Source organism: Triticum urartu, chromosome 6A (genome assembly GCF_056163025.1).
Source record: "Triticum urartu cultivar PI428250 chromosome 6A, HENAU_Tu73, whole genome shotgun sequence".
NCBI classification, from domain to species: Eukaryota; Viridiplantae; Streptophyta; class Magnoliopsida; order Poales; family Poaceae; genus Triticum; species Triticum urartu.
In genome coordinates this window covers 192,320,530-192,343,069 of record NC_141878.1, presented here as the reverse complement: position 1 = coordinate 192,343,069, position 22,540 = coordinate 192,320,530, and the positions used below count along the sequence as shown (strand labels likewise).

The 22,540-nt window shown below is 45.2% G+C and overlaps 1 protein-coding gene and 1 pseudogene across 1 annotated transcript; both read right to left on the bottom strand.

Annotated features, from left to right (window-relative positions):
• Nucleotides 1-3,249: 3,249 nt before the first annotated feature.
• LOC147964706 (uncharacterized) lies at nucleotides 3,250-4,286 on the bottom strand (annotated as a pseudogene).
• A 1,842-nt stretch (nucleotides 4,287-6,128) lies between these two features.
• On the bottom strand, nucleotides 6,129-17,359 carry RSY3 (Adenine nucleotide alpha hydrolases-like superfamily protein). The gene is made up of 12 exons (XM_048677385.2): nucleotides 17,152-17,359; nucleotides 16,808-16,993; nucleotides 16,569-16,653; nucleotides 14,963-15,038; nucleotides 14,319-14,495; nucleotides 13,571-13,676; nucleotides 10,710-10,819; nucleotides 10,518-10,607; nucleotides 10,319-10,399; nucleotides 7,712-8,518; nucleotides 6,575-6,755; nucleotides 6,129-6,500 (listed from the first exon to the last, which is right to left on the bottom strand). Exons 1-11 carry the CDS (start codon nucleotides 17,315-17,317, stop codon nucleotides 6,663-6,665), a joined length of 1,977 nt encoding a protein of 658 aa, XP_048533342.1. The 5' UTR covers nucleotides 17,318-17,359; the 3' UTR covers nucleotides 6,129-6,500; nucleotides 6,575-6,662.
• Between the last annotated feature and the right edge of the window lie 5,181 nt (nucleotides 17,360-22,540).

The window sequence follows — 22,540 nt, the reverse complement described above, 5'->3', positions numbered from 1 at the left end:
TTTGCCAGAGCCTTATATTCTGCCTCTGTACTGGATCTGGAGACTGTAGCTTGTTTGCGAGCACACCATGATATCAAGTTGGATCCAAAGAAAATAGCAAAACCACCAGTAGATCGTCTATCATCAAGACAGCCTGCCCAATCAGAATCAGAGAAGGCACTGACAAGTATAGAAGATGATTTACTGAAATTAAGACCCATTCTTAATGTGTTTTTGACGTATCGAATTATTCTTTTGGCAGCAGTTAAATGGACAGTTGTAGGTGCATGAAGGAACTGGCATACTTTGTTAACAGCAAAAGAAATATCAGGCCTGGTAAGAGTGAGGTATTGAAGAGCTCCTACCAGGCTCCTGTATTTTGTGTTGTCCTCTTGAGTCAAGAGAGTTCCTTGTGTAAGAGATAATTTGTCTGAGCTTGATAGTGGAGTAGGTGTAGGTTTACAACCTTGCAGACCAGCTTTCCTTACCAAGTCAACAACATACTTTTCTTGAGAAAGATGAAGTCCATCATTGTGCCTCTTTACTTCAATCCCAAGAAAGTAATGCAAGTCTCCAAGATCCTTCAAGGCAAAATCTGCACTCAAATCTTTCAAAAGTCCTGTGATGGCTTCATCAGATGAGCTTGTCACAATAATATCATCAACATATATTAGGACAAATATGCATGTATTGGACTTGTTGTAGATGAACAGAGAAGTGTCAGACTTTGAAGGAACAAAACCAAGTGTTTGCATTTTGTGACAGAGACGGGAGTACCATGCTCTTGGTGCCTGTTTCAAGCCATAGAGTGCTTTGTCCAACTTGCAGACATAAAAGGGTGCACTTTTACTTATAAACCCAGGAGATTGTTTCATATATACCTCCTCTTCCAGAACACCATGAAGAAACGCGTTCTATACATCAAGTTGTCTGAGACTCTATCCCCTGGAAACAGCAATAGACAAAACAAGACGGATAGTGGCAGCTTTAACAACCGGACTAAACGTGTCCTCATAGTCTATGCCATACTGTTGTTTAAAACCCTTTGCAACGAGCCTAGCTTTATAGCGATCAATAGTTCCATCAGATTTCCTTTTGATTCTAAATACCCACTTACAATCAATTAAATTTTTACCTTGCTGTGGGGGAACTAAATGCCAAGTTTTATTTTTCTTAAGTGCCATGTATTCTTCGTTCATGGCATTCTTCCACTTTTCATCACCAAATGCTTCCTCAAGAGGATGTGGTTCACCGGGTTCACATGTAGAACAAACCATACCATATTTGGTTATGTGTTTATAATTAACAGGATGTATTGCCCCATGTTGTAGTCATGTACGTCGTGACGGTGCAGCAGCAAGATCACCAGCCACAGAGAATCTCGGGGCAGGGACTCCTGTAGCAGAATCTACTCTCGTCGGATCTTCTGTGATGATTTGGTCATGTGCAGAGTCTTCGGTCGGCGCAGAGGATCCCGGGGCCTCATCATTGGCTGATGATGGCGTATCCACCTCGAAGCGGACACCGATCGGGCGTGTGGATGCGCGCATGGGCGCGCTGGAGTCGTGCCGCTTGTACACGAGCCGTTGGTCGCGGAACCGCACGCCATCCTGACGAGCCGCGTGCCGCCGTGTGCCGGGCGAGGAGTGACGCGGAGGGGGACTCGGGCCGCCACCACTGGAGGGGCGACGCGTGTCGCGCGCTGGGCTAGAGACAACGACGCGGTCGGCGGACGCTGTCGCTGGCGCATCTGCCGCGCCTGTTGATGTGGATCCCGAGGGGGATCGACTGGGCTGCTGCTGCCGGGCCGATCCCAAGGGGGATTTGCCTCCCAGAAGCGGACACGTGGAATATGGACCTGCCGGCACGTTTTTTTCACGGATTTTTGCATCGTTTTCACTGTTTTCTCCTGTAACATCATCAGAAAGCTCATGCACACCATTAGTAGCAAAGTTAGTCAACAATTGATTATCATAATTCGGACCCCCTTGATCAATACTGGTGAGATGAGTGGGCAGGAGGAGAATTTCTTCTCAAAGGCGAGCGTCGGCGTTTGGATGTAGAGTGGCGAATGGAAAATTTGTTTCGTCAAAAACAACGTCACGAGATATATAAATGCGACCAGTGGATATATCCAAGCACTTGACACCTTTGTGTTGAGGGCTATATCCTAGAAAAACACACTGCTTGGAGCGTAGCACGAGTTTGTGTTTGTTGTATGGGCGAAGATTGGGCCAACAAGCACACCCAAAAACACGAAGATATTTGTAGTCTGGTTTTGTGTGAAGAAGTCTTTCTATCGGAGTTTCATTGTTGATGACTCGACTAGGAAGCATATTGATGATACGAACAGCGGTGAGAAAAGCCTCATCCCAAAACTTGAGAGGCATGGAGGCCCCTGCTGAGAGGGCTAGCCCAACCTCAACTATGTGCTTGTGCTTGCGTTCAGCAGAGCCATTCTGTTGATGAGCATGAGGGCATGAAACATGGTGTGATATGCCAAGTGTTTGGAAGGAGTTTAGTTTTTCATACCCCCCCCCCCCCCAGTTCGATTGCACTGCAATAATTTTGCTAGCAAATTTTCGTTCAACCAAGGCTTGAAAGTTTTGAAAAACTTGAAAGACATCGGATCTCTTTTTGAGGAGGTAAATCCATACAAATTTGGTATAGTCATCTATGAAGCTCACATAATACTCGTGGTCTACCAACAGAGGTAGGGGCAGGACCCCACACATCAGAGAAAATTATTTGAAGTGGTTTGGTAGAAAGACTAGTAGATATTGGATATGATAATTGATGACTTTTGGCACATTGACAGGAATCATAAATAGTTTCGACATTTCGCTCACCAACAAATGGGAGTTTATTTTTCCTAAGTAATCTTTCAACTAAAGAAAAAAGCAGCATGCCCTAATCGATCGTGCCACCGTGTTGACGAGACTTTGACAACACCATTGTCTTGTTTATCGAGTCTCCTAAGCTCCGGAATCAACGGGTAAAGCCCTCGAACACATCTACCTCGATAGAGAACCTTCTTCGTTGCTTGGTCCTTGATCAAAAAGTAGCATGGATGAAATTCGAGGAAAACATGATTATCAAGGGCAATTCTATGAACAGAGAGAAGACTTTTAGCAGCACTAGGGACATGCAAGATTTTCTTAAGGTGAATTGGATGATGAGGGGTACGAAAAATAGAATGACCAATGTGACAAATCTGCATACCTTCTCCACTTGCCGTGTGGATGTGATCTTTGCCATGGTACTTTTCCTTCATCGTGACCTTCTCAAGCTCATTGGTTATGTGATTAGGGGCACCACTATCAACATACCAATTGGTGTCGACGTCGTAGGATCCATCAGCCGCGACGGCCACCTTTTCTTCATCTTGGGAGTCATCGTCATCTTCATCATAACAATACCAGCTCCTTCGCGGTGTGCCCTGGCTTACCACAAATTTGGTATCGGGGTGTCTCTGATTGGGCCTGATTTTGACCACCACCACGGCGACCGCGGGAGGCACCGGAGCGGCCGTTGGAGCTGCCGACGCCACTGTTGCCGCCACCATCGTGACCTCCAGACCTCCCCTTGTTGCGAGAAGAGCCACGACCACGTGAGCTGACACCACGGACGCGGACCGCGGCGTTGGCAGAGGAGCGGAAGCCGCCGCCCGAGTGGTTGAACTGGGCCATGCGCTAGTCGAAGTTGCTGAGCATGGCGTAGAGCTCGTCGAGGGAGACCGGCATGACGCGGGCGTCAAGGGCGGGGACAAGGGGCTGGTAGTCGACGTCGAGCCCGTGGATGATGTAGGAGATGAGCTCGTCGTCTTGGATGGCCTTCCCCGCAGCAGCAAGCTCATCGACGAGGCCGCGGAGAGAGGCTTAGTAGGCGGCGACCATCTGGTTGCCCTTCTGTGCGTTGATGAGCGCCATCCTGATATTGTTCACACGGCTCATGGACTGCAACGAGAACATACCTGCCAACGTGGTCCAGAGTGCATGCGTCGTGGTCACCGTGACGAGCACCTCCTTGGAGAGGGTGCTAAGCAAGTAGCCCAACACCTGCTGATCCTCTCTGACCCAGATTGGGTGGAGAGGGTTGGGCAATGAGCTTTCTTTGCCATCCTTGTCCTTGGTGACATGAAGCTTGGCCGGCTCTGGCGTGGTGCCGTCGACGTAGCTGAAGACACCGGCGCCACGCAGATGGGGAGTGACCTGCGTGCGCCACAGCACATAGTTCGTGCGTGTTAGCTTCTCGATGACCTGTCCATTGAGGGTAGGTTGGGAGGCGCCGAAGGAGGAGGAAGACATGGCTAGGCTCGGTTAGATGGGATCTCAGTAGATGGGAAGAGATGGGGCTCTGATTACCATGTATGAACTAGCAGAACGTCTTGCCTCACTCAGGCCGACGTGTTCGTGTTAAATAGATGGGGCGCACCTCCCATAACAGCGCATACATGCGGATTGGATTACAAGCTTGGAGATCAAGAAAGGAGATAGAGATAAGAGGTTACATGAGATAAACATAAGACTCTAACAACCTAACTATCTCAACTATCTCCTATGAAATGGGCCGGTCACATAACGTGGCATGTTGCATGTTTAACAAGTTCTAGCGGGCCACCCCTTGCACCCTTAGGGCTAAGGTCATCAGTGTCCCACTACAACAGATCAGGGTAATCCTAACACTGTTGAGAAACTGAGGGTATGAAATATATTGGTACCAATTGTTGGCGAAAACTGCAGCTATTTTAGTACCCATGACATTTAGTTGAGTAGAATCGGACTGATAACCCTTGCCTCTCAGTAGTAGTTTCAACCTACTCCAATTATCTTTGACGATTTGGCCTATATGCCTCTTCCAGTTAGCAAAGCCAAACTGCCTCCTCAGTCATTTACTGGACTTCTCAGTGGTATCGCCAATAAATTCTCAGCACTTTGACAGTGGCTTCATCCCAGATCACCTAGCACAAGCCCACGAAGGTTAGAGCTGAAGTTGCTACTGCCCCATAACAACCTGAACCGCATTTACGAACCAACCATCAGACTACAATTTTTGTCATCCTGACGTTCAGTAAGGGGTCGTTTGGATATGGAGCGTTGGCCCCGAGTATATAGAAAATCAGTTTTTAGCTGATTCTTAGCAAAACCCGTTTTAGAATATATTTTTATCGATTATGAGTTTATGCAAAATTATGTTTGGGTTAGGAAAGTAATAAATCACGGCTGTATAGTTCTTTGTTTGGATAGTAAGTAGTCTATCATAAGCTCACGCGTGACCTCTTCCTAATTTGACCACTCGGCCATCATTGACGAACCTTCAAACTCCGATCTAGGACTCCTCTCGTTACTGACCGTGTACCCTCCGGCCACAACGATTCTGTCTGGTCATCGCCCTCGGCATAGAATCTACCCTGGCCGCTGCTCACGTTCCATCTGGCCAACCGGACTCCGCGTGCGGCTATGCCGCCGTCGCCGTGGCAGGGCGTTTCTCCCGGCGAGGAGGTCGTCAGTCCCGCGCAACCTCTCCCTCGGGCTGCTGCACGTCGGTGTCGCAGTAGTACTCTGCCGTCATGGTGTCGTGCATACGCAACTATGCATTGCAGTCAAACACACGGCGGAGGCCACGCTGGGGCTAAATAACGAGCGCCGAGACGTGACGCTCCAGTTTTTTGAAGGACATGGGCAGCGTTGCGCCGTCGGCAAGGACCAGAAGGTCGCCGTCAGTGTTGCCGTACACGGCGCAGTCCAGCGATCCATCCGGCCGCCGGCCGCCAGCACCGACGGTCGTGGTTGTGGCAGGTCAGGCCTCCATCCATCGAGTCGTACATGTCGTGATTGTCGCCACCCGTCATGGTTTGTCATGGCGGAAGACATTCTTCATGCAACTCGATGCCACACGCTGAGCTTTGAGCTGGTTTTTCTAAAACGCGTTTGCGCAAAAACGTCTCAGAGCCGTTTTTCTAAAAACACAAATTTTGGGTATTACGAGAACCAAATTTTCCTTATCCAAGAATTAGTTAGATAAGCCAAACAAAGTTTTAGCTGGTTAGAATCTAAAACACATTTATAGCTAACTGGTTCTCTAAAAGCTCGCTAACCAAACAACCCCAAGTGTCTGTACAAAATCCCCTGTTTGTAAGGGTGGATAAATTATAAGGAAGTCCCTGACAATACATTAAACTTTATTTAGAAGATAAGTATATACAAGCGCATCAGACCAACTTCACCTGTAATTGATGTAGTGATTCATCACCGCCACTGGATATTATCATTTAGTACAATTCCCATCCTAATTTCAAGCTGGTTAGCATATGTTTGTAGCTCTTGCACACCTTAAATCTCGATGCAACTCGTTCATAAGTTACAGCTATTGAGCCAAAAGATGGTCTTCCTCTACAATATGAACAGGCATATTCTCTACAGCAGCCCAAGTTCCCCATCGGTCTGCACAATACTGTGGCGTGCAATCATTCATTTACCACGCCCAGAGTTGCCAAGGTTCAGACAGTAGCAATTCAACACCTGAAATAGGTTGACAAGAAAATATATTGAGATTAAATAAGCACAAACATGATTGACCGAGTGAGAGAAGTTACCAATAGTATTTCTGAAATACTGGCAGTTGCTCATATCTCAATGTCCTTGATAAGTCCTCTTTTTTTGCCAAAAATAAAACTCGAGCCATCATAAATATGAAGTGTATCCCCCACCAAGTGGCACTCTTGGATGGAATAATGCTTTGATTGACAGGCTTGGGCAACACTGGAAGCCAATACTCTAATGAAAAAAGTAAGAATATTAGCTCAAGAGTAGTAAAGCTTCCTTGACCGAAATTGACCCCAATGGACTGATGTCATCCTTCCCCAGAGATATCACATAGGATTTTTGCTGAGTTGGAAAAGAGGGACGACTGCCTTAGCTAATGGATGGTCTCTTAGAGTAATAAGGGAAAGCATTACCACAGTTGTACCAGATGCCATCCCCTAGTTACACATTTTCTGATTAAATCATCATCACACAATTTAAGAGGAATGCAAGCAATAATTGCTAGAAATAACTCATTGTCTTGCATGTTTTTACTGTCATCTCTAGCTGATACGGAGAGCCAAGAAAGAGCTGCCTTCACCATCTAATGTATACTTGTATTTCATAGAGCTGACAACTATATCATACCGAATGTCAGCAAGTTCTAGAAAAGCTACATACAAATATCACCCAAAGCCTCAAGTGTGTGGATTATCTGCTGGCCTCCAGAATCACGGAGCTACTGAATTTTCTATTAGTGTTATGCATGGTAATAGAAGCAAGAATAAGATAATATGTTGCAGATCAGTAAATGGATTTTGTTCAGAAACATGGTCAATTCTTCTGGTAATTTTATGTTAATCTCTAACAAATAACAATACCAAAAGCTTTAAAACATTCAACTATTCTGGTTCCACAAAACTTGAAAACCAACTGTACTTTTTCAGGCCAGAATGCCAGATCACTGGCTGCCAATATTCCTTGGAGCAACCGTGTTTCAAACTGTACGAAGACCCCAATACTCTATTATACCATGAAGCAGGTAGATAGGTTGTCTCTCTTGCCATCCATTAGTTCATACGTAATTTACTAGAACTAGGCCTCCAAAGGATTGATGGATGAGACAACTTTTCTTAGAATAGAATATCATGAAATCAGTCAAAATTACAGGCAGGGAGACATGTAAAGGGATTTGAATGGACACTTACTGGTATGCTCAGTACGTCACCTTGAGAATTGGTCAGTACTGGCAGTGTTCGTCTTGCAGAAGCTGGAATAGATTTCAGGACCTCAAGAGCTTTCATTGCTGATAACTGTAAATATCTAGAGTGCTTCAGGAGTACATCATCCTCCAATTTATTATTGGAAACTTTTGAGACATTCTGATTCTCTTCCATTGAGCGGATTTTAGAAACTTCAGCAAGGAACAACCAATCGGTATCAAACATGTGACGAACTGCAAGACTTCCGTCCTGATTCACTGCACAATGCTGGCATAGGAGGTTTTTACTGTCTTGTGAGCATATTCCATTTGGAACAACCTCCAAAGCATTCCATGTAATCAAGAACTTGCTCATAAAGTGACATGTTTCACCAGGCCAGAGAAAAAGAACTTTCACATCAGGAAAGTTTGTTTTCTCCAAGTATTGTTCTTCATTTTTATGTTTTGTTGCACAAAATTTCTGATGCTCTTCTGTCTGCAGGTAAAGGAGTTTTTCTAACACAAAATCACCTATTATATTGTGATCCTTTGCTCTATTCAGAACATCAGTAGAAGAACTATAATTCACAAAAGGTATGCTTGAGCACTGTAGAAATTCGTTGGAGTGTACGCGTGCTTCACGTGCTATCTGATCAATCTCAGGTACTGGTGAAGGCTGTTCTTCATAGGAACACTTGTAGGACATCTCAACAGAAAATGACTCCATCGAGTCAACAGAGGAACAGACTAGTACTTTTGTACCTTTAGACTTCGGAAAAGCACAAAGGTAACAACCAGCTACAGTAAGGGCACCCTGCAGGAGATTGAAGTATTACTCGGCGAATCAATAAGATCTTCTTATGCTAGAGGCTGAAGAATATAGCTAATCATGACAGGCATAAATGCATATAGAGCCCAATAATGTTTCCCTAAAGAGAATCCACATGTGCTGGTTACTACTGCATTTTTCTAAAAAAAATTGGAAAAGGAGGTTAAACCCCCGGCCTCTGCATCAATCGATGCATGCTGCCATCTTTATTAATTATTCCACAAAGGTCTGACAAAAACATACATCAATCCACCCGAAACCACCACTCACACCTACAAACTCGATAATGTGGAGTGCTCTCACTCCCCATATCTAAAACCGATATCGTCGCCAATCCATCCACATAACGTATCGGAACCAACAGCTGATGCAGCAGACCTAAAGCGCACACCACATGCACACGCTTTAGAAGTCGTCATCATCATCGGACCACTGACCCATATTCAGGAGAGAGATCCGCATCATCCTTGCCAGTCCGGACATCCGTCGACGCCACCACGGCGCCACCACCCTGCGCTCATCCGTCCAGACGCGAAGACTCTGGAAGACTTTCGTGCGTAGCACCTGCCAACCAGGCATGACTCGGCGTAGCATCTGTCGGCCAGGCATGACTTGACAGCTCCACCAAAGCTCCATGCAAGACGAAGCAGCTCCACCTCCTGCCTCTGCCATCCAGCGCTGCTCCACAAACGATGCTCCCAAGAGAGAAACAGCACCGCAATATCGCCATCGTCCGATCTGGAAGACCAGATCCTAGGGTTTCCCCCAAAGCAGTGCCCACCACCAGCAACCGTCAAGGACCCACACAGTGCCCACCACCACTCAGCCCTCACGGCGACGCCTTCCGGAAGGTCACGACGTCAAGGACGCCGCTGCTGCCCGCCGGAGTTAGGGTTTTCACCCGAGAGGCGGGTAGGGGGAAAGTAGAGGAGCAGACGTAGACCGACGTCTCCAAGAAGAAAAGCGGCGCCCTTGAGCGTCGTCGTCAGTGCGGCCGGCCAGGGCCGACCAAGGGGTTTCCCCCAATCTGGATCTCCTCCACCAGCTTCACCCCCGGCCACCGGCCAGGTCCCGGCAAGCCACGCCGGCACCGCCAGGAACCCGCAAGAGAGAAGCACACCGATCAGGGCCGGAGGACAGCGGCCAGATCAGGCGCCGCCGGCCACCAGAGCAGCCACGCCAAGCCCTGGTTCACCGAAGATCCGTCAGCCGTCCGACCAGACCACCGGCACCACGCCAGCCCCGCCGTTCGCTGTAGCACGGAGGGGCCTCACGGAAGGGCCGCTGCCCCAAATCCAATCGCTCTCCAGCGCAAGGCGACGCAGCAAGGGCCCCGCCGCCGCAGTCCCCGGCTGCGCCACGGGCTTGCCCGGCGCCAGCCTCATGCGGCGGCGAGGGAGGGAGGGAGACGAGGTGGCTACGCCGGCGGCGGGAGGGAGGTCGCCCCCAAGTCGCCCGAGAGCGCTGGACTCCGGGATGGATGGAGAGAGGGTGAGGAGAGAGCTTCGGATCTAGTCTCTGTTGTGAAGGAGGTGGCCGGAGGCAGGAGATCGGGCGGCGGCGGCGGCGGAGCTCTCTCCCGCTGCGGGGGAGCTGTTTACTACTGCATAATTCATTTTATTATAAGATATCGGGCCCTAGATTATATCCTTTGGTACAATAGGATAGACCTAAAGAATAACAAGCTGAGACTCTTCTTTTTTTAAGGGAGACTGTAAGGAAGCAACATATGTAGCTCATTTAGAAGTTTGTGAGATAACACTGAAATAGGTAAGAAGAAAGAACCTTGCAAGGTGTATTACGGATGTAGTCCATGAACAATTGAGCAGATCTGCCACGGATTGGCCTGTGCCTCTGTGAAACAAACTAAAAACAACTAAATATCAATATCCCATCCCACAAACAATCTGATGAGAAACTTTAATAGAAAACCTTTCGACAATATGTGTTACTATAAACAAACTATGATGAATTTAAAATGTACCTGTAATACACAAGCTAAATATTGTGAAAGAGAAAGATCATCAACATTTTGCGCATCAAGTTTTTCTAGGTCAATGACAGCATACCCATACTGCAAACAATAAAGGAATTTTAAGGGGAAAAAGAGTCCAGGAAATTCAATAATAGCATGGTACTAGGAGACTTCAAATCCAGGTACAGAAGAAGGGCAGACCTCCGTTATTGTGATAGACTGCTTGACAGCCATACTGCAGGCATTGTCAACACACGCTCGTGTCAACCGGCATGCGTATATCAGTTTCTGAAGTTCTGACTGAAAGGTACCTGAAGATAAATGGTCTTGTCAGATGAATGCATATAAACACACCACCTCCCCGGCGCACACACGCACACAATATGTAGGTAGGAATCTTGTGATTAACTCGAACATGTTCCTCATATGTGTCTGTTAATAGCTCTACTCGATGTCTCCATTCCCATATAATTCACAAGTGACTCTAATTAGAAAAGTAAGAATGGTGATAATGCAATTAATTATGCATGCTCGACTGCTCATTTGACAATGCCGTCTGTTCATTTCACTCCCTTAATTATCATGCTGAACTCTAACGATCTATATTATGACTTGGAGGGAGAATTAGTTAGCACAGACAACTTTATCGAGAATTAGATTCCATGAAAACATAATTATGCTCTCTTTTGAACCACAGAATAAATAACCACCTTAAACGAGTAAGATTAACTTAACTACTGTGTTCCTCCTACTGACTCCATTTTTTGTGTCATTAAGACACAGAACGTGCTTCACTATACAATATTAAGATTTCATGTTCAAAATAGAACCAGACCCAAGCAAGAAACATTAAAAACCAATAAATCACACAGAAAATTTATCCTGATTCCAGGAGATAAATAGCTCCATCAGATGAGCATTATTATTCATCTATTAAAGGGAATTACACAATATGAAGCTGGTGTTATGCTTATTTGAACAATTGACCGGTTTGAAGATTAACTTCCATAAAAGCGAGTTGTTCTGTTTTGGTAGAGCCAAAGAAGAACAAGAGGCTTATAAGCAATTGTTTGGATGCGAATTGGGAGCACTACCTTTTACATACCTAGGTATTCCCATTCACCATCGTAAGCTGACAAACAGAGAATGGAAGTGCATCGAGGATCGGTTTGAGAAGAAACTGAGCTGCTGGAAGGGTAAACTCATGTCTTATGGAGGCCGATTGATTCTTATTAATTCGGTGCTCACGAGTATGCCTATGTTTCTTTTATCCTTCTTTGAAGTCCCAGTTGGGGTTAGGAAAAGGCTGGACTTCTATCGGTCTCGTTTCTTCTGGCAGAGTGATGAACTTAAGAGAAAATACCGACTAGCCAAATGGGATATTATTTGCCGACCGAAGGACCAGGGGGGTCTTGGTATTGAGAATCTAGAAGTCAAGAACAGATGCCTTCTCAGTAAGTGGCTATTTAAGCTATCAGCTGAGACTGAGGCAACTTGGGCGCAGATTCTACGTAGCAAGTATTTGCACTCTAAGACTTTGTCACAGGCGACAGTGAGACCGACTGACTCGCCGTTTTGGAAGGGGCTTATGAGAGTCAAAGCTGCTTTCTTTAATAGAACAAAGTTTATTGTCGGTAATGGCAACAACACTTGATTCTGGGAGGATACTTGGCTGGGTGAAACGCCGTTGGCTCTGCAGTATCCGTCCCTATATCGTAGTATGCAGCGACGTGATGCTCTGGTCGCAGCGATTTTGCAGTCAACGCCCCTTAATATTCAGTTTAGGAGGGTGCTTATTAGTGACCGATGGGAAGCATGGCTTCATCTGGTGAGTAGACTGATGGAGGTTCAGCTCACTCATCAGCCCGATCAGTTGTGTTGGAAGCTTACTACGTCTGGAGTATTCACTGTCAAGTCGATGTATATTGATGTCATCAACTCTAGTGTTATTCCTAGTTCCAAACATGTTTGGAAAGTCAAGGTTCCTTTGAAAATCAAAGTGTTTATGTGGTTTGTACATAAACAAGTCATCTTAACAAAAGATAATTTGGTTAAGCGCAACTGGACAGGATCTACTAGGTGTAGTTTCTGTGATCGGGACGAATCTATCAAGCACCTTTTCTTTGATTGCCCGTTGGCGAGAGTGTTGTGGCGCACGGTGCAAATTGCCTTTAACATTACTCCTCCGATTTCGGTCAGTTCGTTATTTGGAACGTGGCTTGTTGGGATAGAGTCCGAGACAGCTAGACAAATCCGCGTAGGAGCATGTGCGTAGTTATGGGCAATTTGGAACTGCAGAAATGATTTGGCTTTTAACAGAACAACAACTATTCATTTTTTGCAGGTTTTGTTCAGGGCTACTGCGCTAATCCGTATGTGGTCCTTACTCACTCCGACGGAGGCCAAGGAGCGTTTGGTTACTGGATCTGTCCGGTGGGAGATGGTGGCGCAGGATATCTTCAACCGGTTTGGATGGCGGTCATGTAATAGGATAGGCGATTAGTTTACCTATCTTTATTTTGCCAGCCGGTTGTGGCTTTTGGGCCTTTTGTTTTTGGCTTTGTGGCTCTTTGTGAGCTAGCCTTTCATTTGTTTCCAGACTGCAAGACCTTGTTGAACTACCTTATTTATATATAATTGTGGCCATATGCATCGTTCTGATGCAGAGGCCGGGGAGTCCCCCCTTTTCGAAAAAAAAGGGAATTACACAATTGTGGATGGGCAATGGACAATGGATCAAGTTTGTCCCAATAACCAAGTATGACACTTATCATAGTTAATTGTGTGAAAACACTAAGACTCAAACCTCAAGGAATTAAGCATGTCTAACATAACATGTAAGGAACTATGAATGCTCAGCCAAACAATAAACAGCTATCCAATTACATATTCCAAGTCAACAGTATAGTTGATTGATACAAAAATGAGCTATGCACCTGATGACAAGCATCCTCCTCACACCATATAGCATTTTGATAACAACCAGAAGACATGAGGATCATGAAAACAACAGACGAGGACTATAAACAAATTAATATTGGTAGCTAAGTGCAACTGCAAACCTTCTGTGGATAAACATCTCAAAGATGCTCGAATGCGGTTCCTGGCATACTGCATACTATTATTTGTTGGATCTTCAACCCACAAATGATTACTTCCTTGACATATCTGTGGAGAACGGTTTACCAATTCGTGAAAGGCACATAAAATTTTGAAACAACTGACAGCTCAAATCAATAGAGATTTTTCTATGGAAGGCTTTATTTTCAAAACCAGATAAAAGAAGCTTTAGTGTCCATATGAACTTTATCAAGTTATCATTTCTCCTTCATAATTGTTAGTAATGTGGGTAAGAATGCCATTCAGTAAAGATAGGCTGACTCAACTCTGAAAATAAAAGGCTTGGTAAAATGTTACTTGGGTTGGTAAACTTGGCATTTAAACCTCCTAAATCTGTATAAGTGTGTCAATAAAGGCCTAAATATATTTGATTACCAACTAATCATCATAATGATATGGCACTTCAAGCCCTACTTAACCTAAAATTTAATCATGTGTTTGATCAATACTAATCTAAACTTGTAAAAGTTGCCCAATGACATTTAAAAAGCTCCATTGAAACTTCAAATGGAAAATAATCCCATCGATTTCAAAATGTGATCATATGATCAAAATCTGATTTTGCTCAAGTGCCATGTCATCCCTAAACTATAATAAGAATAGGATTGGGCCTTTGTCAGCCCATTTACACAAAGTTGTGACTAAATGAATTACTGACTCCAAATAGCATGAACGTTATCAAAAGCTTACCTTATACATGTCATCTTTTGAAAAGTCAAGCATGGGCCGAACAAGAAGGATGCCATAACGACAAAAATTATGTCCATCATATTTTAAATTAGGTGCAAACAATTGGGACACAAAGGCTGTACCAGCAAGACCTAGAACCCTGCTGTTGCGAGATAATCTCAGAACAAAGAGCTCTGCCTGCAATTGGAAGACTTAATTCATTCAGATATAAAATATAGTCTGCAGTGGCAATGATTGACAAGTAGATCATCAAAGATGCAATTATACATTAGATTAACTGATCCTCAGGCATCACAATGAACATTGTTAAAAATTAAACTAAAAAGCTTTTATGTCTTCACTCCATACCATTCATCCATGCAATCAAATGCCCATGTAGATTTACCCTAGCAACGAAGTGGGCAAATCAAGATAGAGTGGTATATGAATGCACAATAGCGCCATATCTAAAGCTAACTCACTTTGTATGAATTCTAGTGGGGTTTGTACTAGCATAAGCTGAGAAACTTGAAAATTACTGCACGCCTTTGAATATATCGACAGCTGTCATTTAGTTTCATGCTCTTTAACAGAAGTAATTCTTTGTGAGTGCGGACATCTTCACCATTAAAACAAAAAATGAACACATCTTCATCTTAACAGACCTGGTCGTCAGAGTGGTGTGCAATAAGCAACACTCCTATTTGCTGCTTTATACAAATGTCCAACAGTTTTTGGTACCTGAATTCATAAGAACAAGTTGCGTCAGGCTTTATCAAAATGGACTAAGATGTTCTGTGTTTGCGAACAAACTGGCAGACAGAATTGAAAGAACATACACTACACTGAGTACATATAGGCAAATATTCCACAAAGAACACAAGTGTCATTTCCATCATGGCGGTATATTAATAGATTTATATATCTTAGTGGTCGGTGTACAACATGTCAAATTTTAGTATTTCAATTCTTTATTGGCAAGAGGACACATGTGACCTAGGCAAAGGTAGCCACTTAGCCACCACAGTTCTGGATGTCAACGATGCTGAAGAAAATTCAGTTACATATATAGGCAAATACTCCACAAAGAATGTTCAGACACTTAGGTACATATACGTGAATATTCCACAACCAACAGAAAAATAATTTCCATCACAAATATGAAATGACAATGGGAAGAACTGTATCTTAGCAGAGGGCCACAACTATGTCTTAGCACACACCAAAAATGTGTTCCCATCTGAAATGATTAGAAAAACAATTGTGTCTTAGCAGAAGCCACAACTATGAAGATTGCTCGACCAACATAGGTCCTTTTATTTTTCGAAAAGGGGGGTTCGCCCCAGCCTCTGCATCAGAATGATGCATACGGCCATGATTATTAAAAAGCAAAAGGTCCAACATAAGTCTCCATGTGTCGAACAAAGAACAAAAAAAGGCTCACGAAGAGCTAAACAGTAATAGAAAAGTCACAACCGGCTGGCATAAAAAGATAGGAACACTAAATGCCTATCCTATTACATGACCGTCATCCAAACCGGTTGAAAATATCCCGTGCTACCATCTCCCATCGGGCAGATCCACATAGGTCCTTTTATATAACCACAGTACTGATGTGATGAATATCCTACTTATCTCGAGCTTCTGTAGCACACTTATATGTTCATATCTGGATATCATTGACAAAGAACACAAAGCATTACATGGTAAAGTAGAACAGCGGAATGAACTTCAAGAAAATTTGGCCAAACTAACTCTATGAGCCTGTTTGGGACTGCTTCGCTTCACCAAAATCAGTTTCGCTCCATTAAATTCACTTTGGAGCAGTTTCATCCAGAAGTTGTAGCACTACCAAAAGAGAATGCTTGGCTTCCATCTAGCTCCAGCTTCAAGAATGAGAAATTTGGTGGAAAGGATCTATTTGATTGGTCGAGGGGGGAGAAACGAAGGGGTATCCACTTACTGGTGGCAGTGGTGGGTAATTTCCACCCAACTCCAGTTTCTAGAGTTTTTTGGAGCACCCCCTGAAGAGCTTCATGAAAAACTGGGAGTTGTGCCCCAGATTCTAGTTTCTTTGTGGAGCGGCATATCGTGGAGTTACCCCGTTTGGTTTGTGTTTTCTGGAGCGGAGCTGAATTTTAAGGAGCAGAGCAGTCCCAAACAGACTCTATATTACAATGTCTCCAACATATAAATAGCCATGAACACTGAGCTTGTATCAAGTGAAAATAATCTGATATCAATAACGGGCAAAACAGGACTGACAAATACCTCATTTCGCGGGCTGCCTCTTGCAGATGCCCTAGCTTTGGCCGCCCATTAGGCCACTCACATCTGGCAATCTCGCATATAACACCTACAACAAAGCCGTAACACCTCAAGGTTCATCATCTTTTAAGTCTTATGCAAATGCAGCCTGAGACACCTAAGTATCAGCAGCTCTACCAAAGTTCTTCTAAACCAGCTTTCATTCAAAAAAAAAGTACAAAAGTTGCATGCCATAAGCTTACCCATGCCGTGCACCCGGTCGCGCACTAGCTGCGCCTCGTCGGCGCTCTCGAGCCGCAGCCCGTGGTCGACCACGACCCCCAGGAGCCCCTCCACGAATCCCCCGGACCCGCCCTTCGCCGCCTTCTTCCAAGCCGCCGTCAGCACGCACAGCGCCATAGAGTCCGGCCCACCCGAGACCCCAACCGCTGCAAGAAAACAGGAATCTGCAGCAAGTAAGAATCCTAGATGGCACCAGACAAAAAGGCACTTCTCGTAAGCTGATTGATATATTTCTTCCTTTTCCACACGCGGAAGAGGGCACTGGATTCGAAGTAACGAGTCGAGGCGGCGGGGAGCGGCGTACCAATGCGGTGGTGGGGGTGGATGCCTGCGAGGGCCATGCGACGGGCGAAGGATTGGTGGTACGGAACAATGGGGGAGGAGGCGGAAGAACAGGTGCAGCGGCATCGTAGGAGGCGGCGGAGTGGAGGGCAGGGAGAGGGGAAGGGGCGGCAGTAGAGGAGGAGCATCGCCGGAGTTGAAAGGGGCAAAAGAAAGATAACGGGGAGGGTTTTCCCGGAACCGGCTCCTCTATGCCAGCGAACGCACTGATATGGGCCAGGATATTTTAGAAGCCCATCTACCCAGCCGTGAGCTCCACTGGCGCCAAAATACGCCGTCGTATCGTCTTCTCGCGCCAAAAAAGCAGAACAAGGCATCGCGAGCGAGCGCAGGCGGCCGATGCGGCGGCGACGTTCTTTGCGTTCCTCCCTCTCAAATCGTCGTCAGCACGCTGTCAGACCCAGAAAGAGTCTGAAGAACAACATTCGAAAATCTAGACTGAATTCCACTCGAACTAGCTCGCTTTATTGGACGAATTCGAGAGTTTTAGTGCAAAACCAAAGGAACCTAAAGGCCGGCCAGGAACACTGGCGGCGGAGGGGGAAACCCTAATACATCAAATGGTTCTCTATCGAGCTGGAGCCTTGGCTTTATAGCTTTGCAAGTTGGAAGAAAGAAAGATAGTAAAAATGGAGGCAAATGATCATTGTAGTTCTTGCCGGAAAGTAAAAAAGCGACTTGCGCGTAAAGGGTAGCCGTCCGATGTTGGATGGACACGATCCAAGGCCTTCCTCCACAGCGAAGCGGTACGGGGGATGGAGGAGCATCAGATAGACAATGGACGGCCTGTGTTGCTTCGTGCCAGTGGTTGGGGATGTAAATATAACTGAATTGTTGTGTATTCTTCAGTAAAGCTTCAGTTGGGTCCTGACAACTCCCCACGGTCGACTTCAGACCAGTTCTCAGGGCTGAAAGGCCAGAAAAACTTTTTGTATGAATGTTGCATCTTCCCAAGTAGCATCTTTCTCATCCATGTTACTCCATTTAATGAGCCAACGCATAACTGGTATTTGGATATCGCCTTGAGTCTTGGGAATGAGCTTTCTCTCCAAAAGCTTCTCAAGTTCAAGGAGAATAGTGCCATCTGCATTGAGGAGTGGTAAGTTGGGATTTGGGATGGCTTGTGGCCTCGAATGCTCAATTGACTGACATTAAATGTGAATGTAACTTGCAATGACCGGGTAAGAACAGTTTGTATGCCACTTGACCAACTTTCTGAATTATTCTGAAGGGGCCATAATATTTAGAGTGCGGCTTCAGAAATCTATGGACACTCAAGGTAGTGTATCTGTAGGGTTGTGGTTTGAGGTAGACCATATCTCCTACTTACAAGGTTCTTTCATACCTCTTTTTGTCAGCATAGTGTTTCATTCTTTCTTGTGCCTTCAACAGATTTGCTTTGATAGGTGCTGAAGTTTGTTCAACGGTGAGGACTGAGGAAAACTCTTGAACTTGTTCAGTTGGGTAAAGGGCAGCTTCAGAGATCATGTTTGGAGGTCTGTTGTACAGTGGTTGGAAAGGTGTGATTTTCAGAGATGGTAACTGATGTTGTACCACCATTCAGCTAGAGAGAGCCAATTCATCCATTTCTTAGGTTGTAAGAAAGTCATGCACCTCAGGTAGTTTTCCAAACATTGATTAACTCTTTCTGTTTGGCATCAGATTGAGGGTGGTAAGAAGTACTCATGTGTAATCTGATGCCCAGCTTCTTGAAAAGTTCTTGCCAAAGGTGGCTGGTGAAATCCTATCTTTGACAGTGACAATAACTGAAGGCAGCCCATGTAATTTGAAAATGTTATCAATGAAAGTCGTGGCCACAATGTTGACAGTGATGGGATGTTTCATTGCAATAAAATGCTCATATTTGGTGAATTTATCCACCACAACTAGAATCATGTCTTTGTGGTGTGATGTTGGGAGCCCTTCCACAAAATCCATGCTAATGTGACACCAGGCAAAATCAGGACTGGGAGTGGTTGTAGTAGACCAGGGTACTTGTTGTGCTCAGGTTTGTTGATTTGACAAGTGGGGCACTACTTGATATAGTCATAAATGAATTGTTTCATGTCAGGCCAATGGAAGAGGAGTTTGACTCTCTGATGAGTAGCCCTGTGTCCAGAGTGGCCTCTAAGCTCGTAATTGTGTAAGGCAGATACTAACTGATTTCTAAGATTAGTGTCCTTGCCAATGAGAATTCTGTTTTTATATCTGAGGATGCCTTGTTGTAGTGCATAGTTAGGGGCAATAACTGCAGAAGTTGCTAGTTGAGAGAGGGGAGAGAGAGGAGGTCCTTGCATCTTTGATCCTGGTCATAGCTGGAAATTACTTCAGATATCCAGACATGTCTTGCTTGACTTGCAATAATTGAATGTAGCCTGTATTTGACTCTAGAAAGGGCATCAACAACCTTGTTGTCTTTGCCTTGCTTGTACTCAATCTTAAAACTATAGCCCAATAGCTTGACTCGTAATTTGTGTTTAATGCCCTCGGTCAGTTTTTGCTCTTGCATATATTTCAAACTCTGTTGATCAGTTCTTATAATCAATGAAGAGGCAGCAAAATAGTGCTTTCAATGTTTCAAAGCTTCAATGATGGCCATGGCCTCTTTATCATATGTTGACATGGCAGCTGCTTTAGGACCAATGGTCTTGCTAAAATACGAGAGGGGCTTGGCCTCCCGCATAAGTACAACACCAATCCCATAAGCACATGCATCTGTCTCCAAGATGAAAGGTTGAGAAAAGTCAGGCAGGGCCAGGATAGGTGCTTGGGTCATTTAATATGTTTCAAGATGTTGAAAGCTTCCATTTGCTCATTTTCCCACTTGAAAATGTCCTTTTTCAAAGATTGAAATAGAGGTTTGCAGGTAAAATCATAGTTTTGTATGTATCTTCTATAGTAACCAGTGAGACCTAGGAAGCTTCTCAGTTGAGTTACATTTTCACAAGTGGGCCACTGGACTATTGCCTCAATTTTTGTAGGGTCAGTTGCTACTCCATCTCCCCTGATAACATGTCCCAAGTATTCCACTTGGGGCTGTGCAAAGGTACATTTGCTTAGTTTGGCATAAAGCTGGTTGGACTGCAACACCTCTAGGACCACTAGTAGAAAACAGGGTACTAGTCCCGGTTCCAGAGGGTCTTTAGTCCCGATTTTGGAATCGGGGCAAAACAAACGGGACTAATACCCAAAACCTTTAGTCCCGGTTGGCTTACGAACCGGGACTAAAGGGGCTCCATGTGGCCGCCGTGGGGGCGCCCAGGCAGGAGGACCTTTAGTCTCGGTTGGTAACACCAACCGGGAGGGAGGACCTTTAGTCCCGGTTGGTAACACCAACCGGGACTAAAAGGCAGCCCCGCGTCAGCAGCTTGCAGGCGCTGGGTTTTTTGTTTTTTATGGGGGGGGTAGGGGTTTTGGAGGGTTAATTTAGGGGTTTCACATTGTGTTAGCTAGCTAACAGAGAGAAGTAACCTCTCTTTCTCCGTGCTTGGCCGACGCTAGCTACTATACATATAGAGAGAACTCGACGCTGGGAGGCGCGCAAAACAGCACCGCTGGATGTCGGAGGCTGGAGCAGGCGGTCCCGGCGCTGGGGAAGAAGACGAGAGATTGAAGAAGAATGCCGGCTGTTGGATGTAAATCCAACGCCTTGCTTAGGCCTCGACCTTTGTATTTTTATTTTTTGCGGAAGTGCTTAGGCTTCGACCTACTGGCCCACATGTCAGCCAGTCCATTTGGTTTTTTAGTCCATTTGATGAGCTGGGTGAAACAATGATGTAGCATCTATGCAGCCCGTTTATATAATATGGTAGAATTTAAAGCCCATTTGCATTTTTCTCGAAATCCACGGACTTGCTGGGCTGGGTGAAAATATCATGTTGAGCTGGACGGAGAAATGTTATAAAAACATAAACACATGATTGCACGTCTATTAGTACATTGGTCAGTAAAATCTTTGAAAGCTTATGTACGCAATTACTAGGAGTTAACTTGCCAAGTTATATATAAACAATTATTATTATTATTATTATTATTTTGTAAGAACTTTCGATTTATGAAATAAAATATCATTTTAATTTGATGAGTTAATAGGAGTGGGGTATTATTATTTTTTAGGCTAGACATGGGACAGTTGAGTTGGTTCTAGGGAAAAGTACTGGGAGAAAACTCAGATTACATCGAAAAAGAAAGTGGGAGAAAATTCAGATATAAGATTAATGAAAACGAAAAATAAAGGAAGTGGGAAGGTCTATAAAATGGTTGGACGAACGACAGGTTTAACAGAACCTTATGTTTTGCATTCTTATAGACAAGCTAGGCTGGGAGGCCCAGAGGCTGCTTGATACCTGTTGGATACAAAACGAACCAGCGGCGGGGAGCAACATACGGCGGCGCCGCAGCGAGAGCACCAAGGCGGAGGACGACATCGAGACCTCGGACCGAACGAACCGGAGCGCGGGGGGACGCAGGCGGAGGGGAGTACGAGGGTTGACTTGTTCAGGTGCAGGGTGGGCCGGTGAAGCTACCGCCGCCGGATAATGTGTGGGAATAGAAGGATAGCCTGGCCAACGCCATAGGCTATGATGGGTCACCGAGGCGTGCGCGGCAGCGCCGCCAACCGCTGTATAGGAAGAGGATGAAAGAATGAACAAAATAAAGAAATATAAATGGATAGGTGGTTGGTCCCAGATGTCTATGTATGAGACTTGCTGGGTCCACCTGAGAAGGGGAATATGTTGGGAGGAAGGAGATTCAAAGCACGACAACCGAGTGAACTAGTTACATACCTAAGCAGATAGCCACTAAAAAAGCAGACAGGTTAATGGGTTCTTAGAAGAAATATTTCAGACAAAATAGATAATCACGACACATAGGCTAATGCATGAAACACTCAGATGATAAATGTGCTTAAACAGATAAAGTACAACATCTAGACCTTCCTGGAATGCTTGATCATGACGCTGCGCCGTGTGTGTACTCGTCCATTACCGGAAGCAGACACACCCTCATGTCCAAGATCCGCCTATACATGTCGTAGCGTGCGTATGTGTCCTTGGCCGCATAGGTTATGTAGGTGAGGGAGTCCTGGATTAGGGGGTCTCCGGACAGCCGGACTATATCCTTTGGCCGGGCTGTTGGACTATGAAGATACCAGATTGAAGACTTCGTCCCGTGTCCAGATGGGACTCTACTTGGCGTGGAAGGCAAGCTAGACAATACGGATATGTATATCTCCTCCTTTGTAACCGACCTTGTGTAACCCTAGCCCCATCCGGTGTCTATATAAACCGTAGGGTTTTAGTCTGTAGGACAACATACAATCATACCATATGGTAGCTTCTAGGGTTTAG

Bases quoted from the DNA above. Each gene is read 5' to 3' on its own strand.
- RSY3 (XM_048677385.2), bottom strand. From the start codon at position 17,317: ATGCTCCTCCTCTACTGCCGCCCCTTCCCCTCTCCCTGCCCTCCACTC. The intron at 16,654-16,807 runs GTAAGCTTATGG...GCTTTGTTGTAG, and splicing joins CGACCGGGTGCACGGCATGG to GTGTTATATGCGAGATTGCC. The intron at 6,756-7,711 runs GTAAGTGTCCAT...TTTTTTCATTAG, and splicing joins GTGACGTACTGAGCATACCA to AGTATTGGCTTCCAGTGTTG.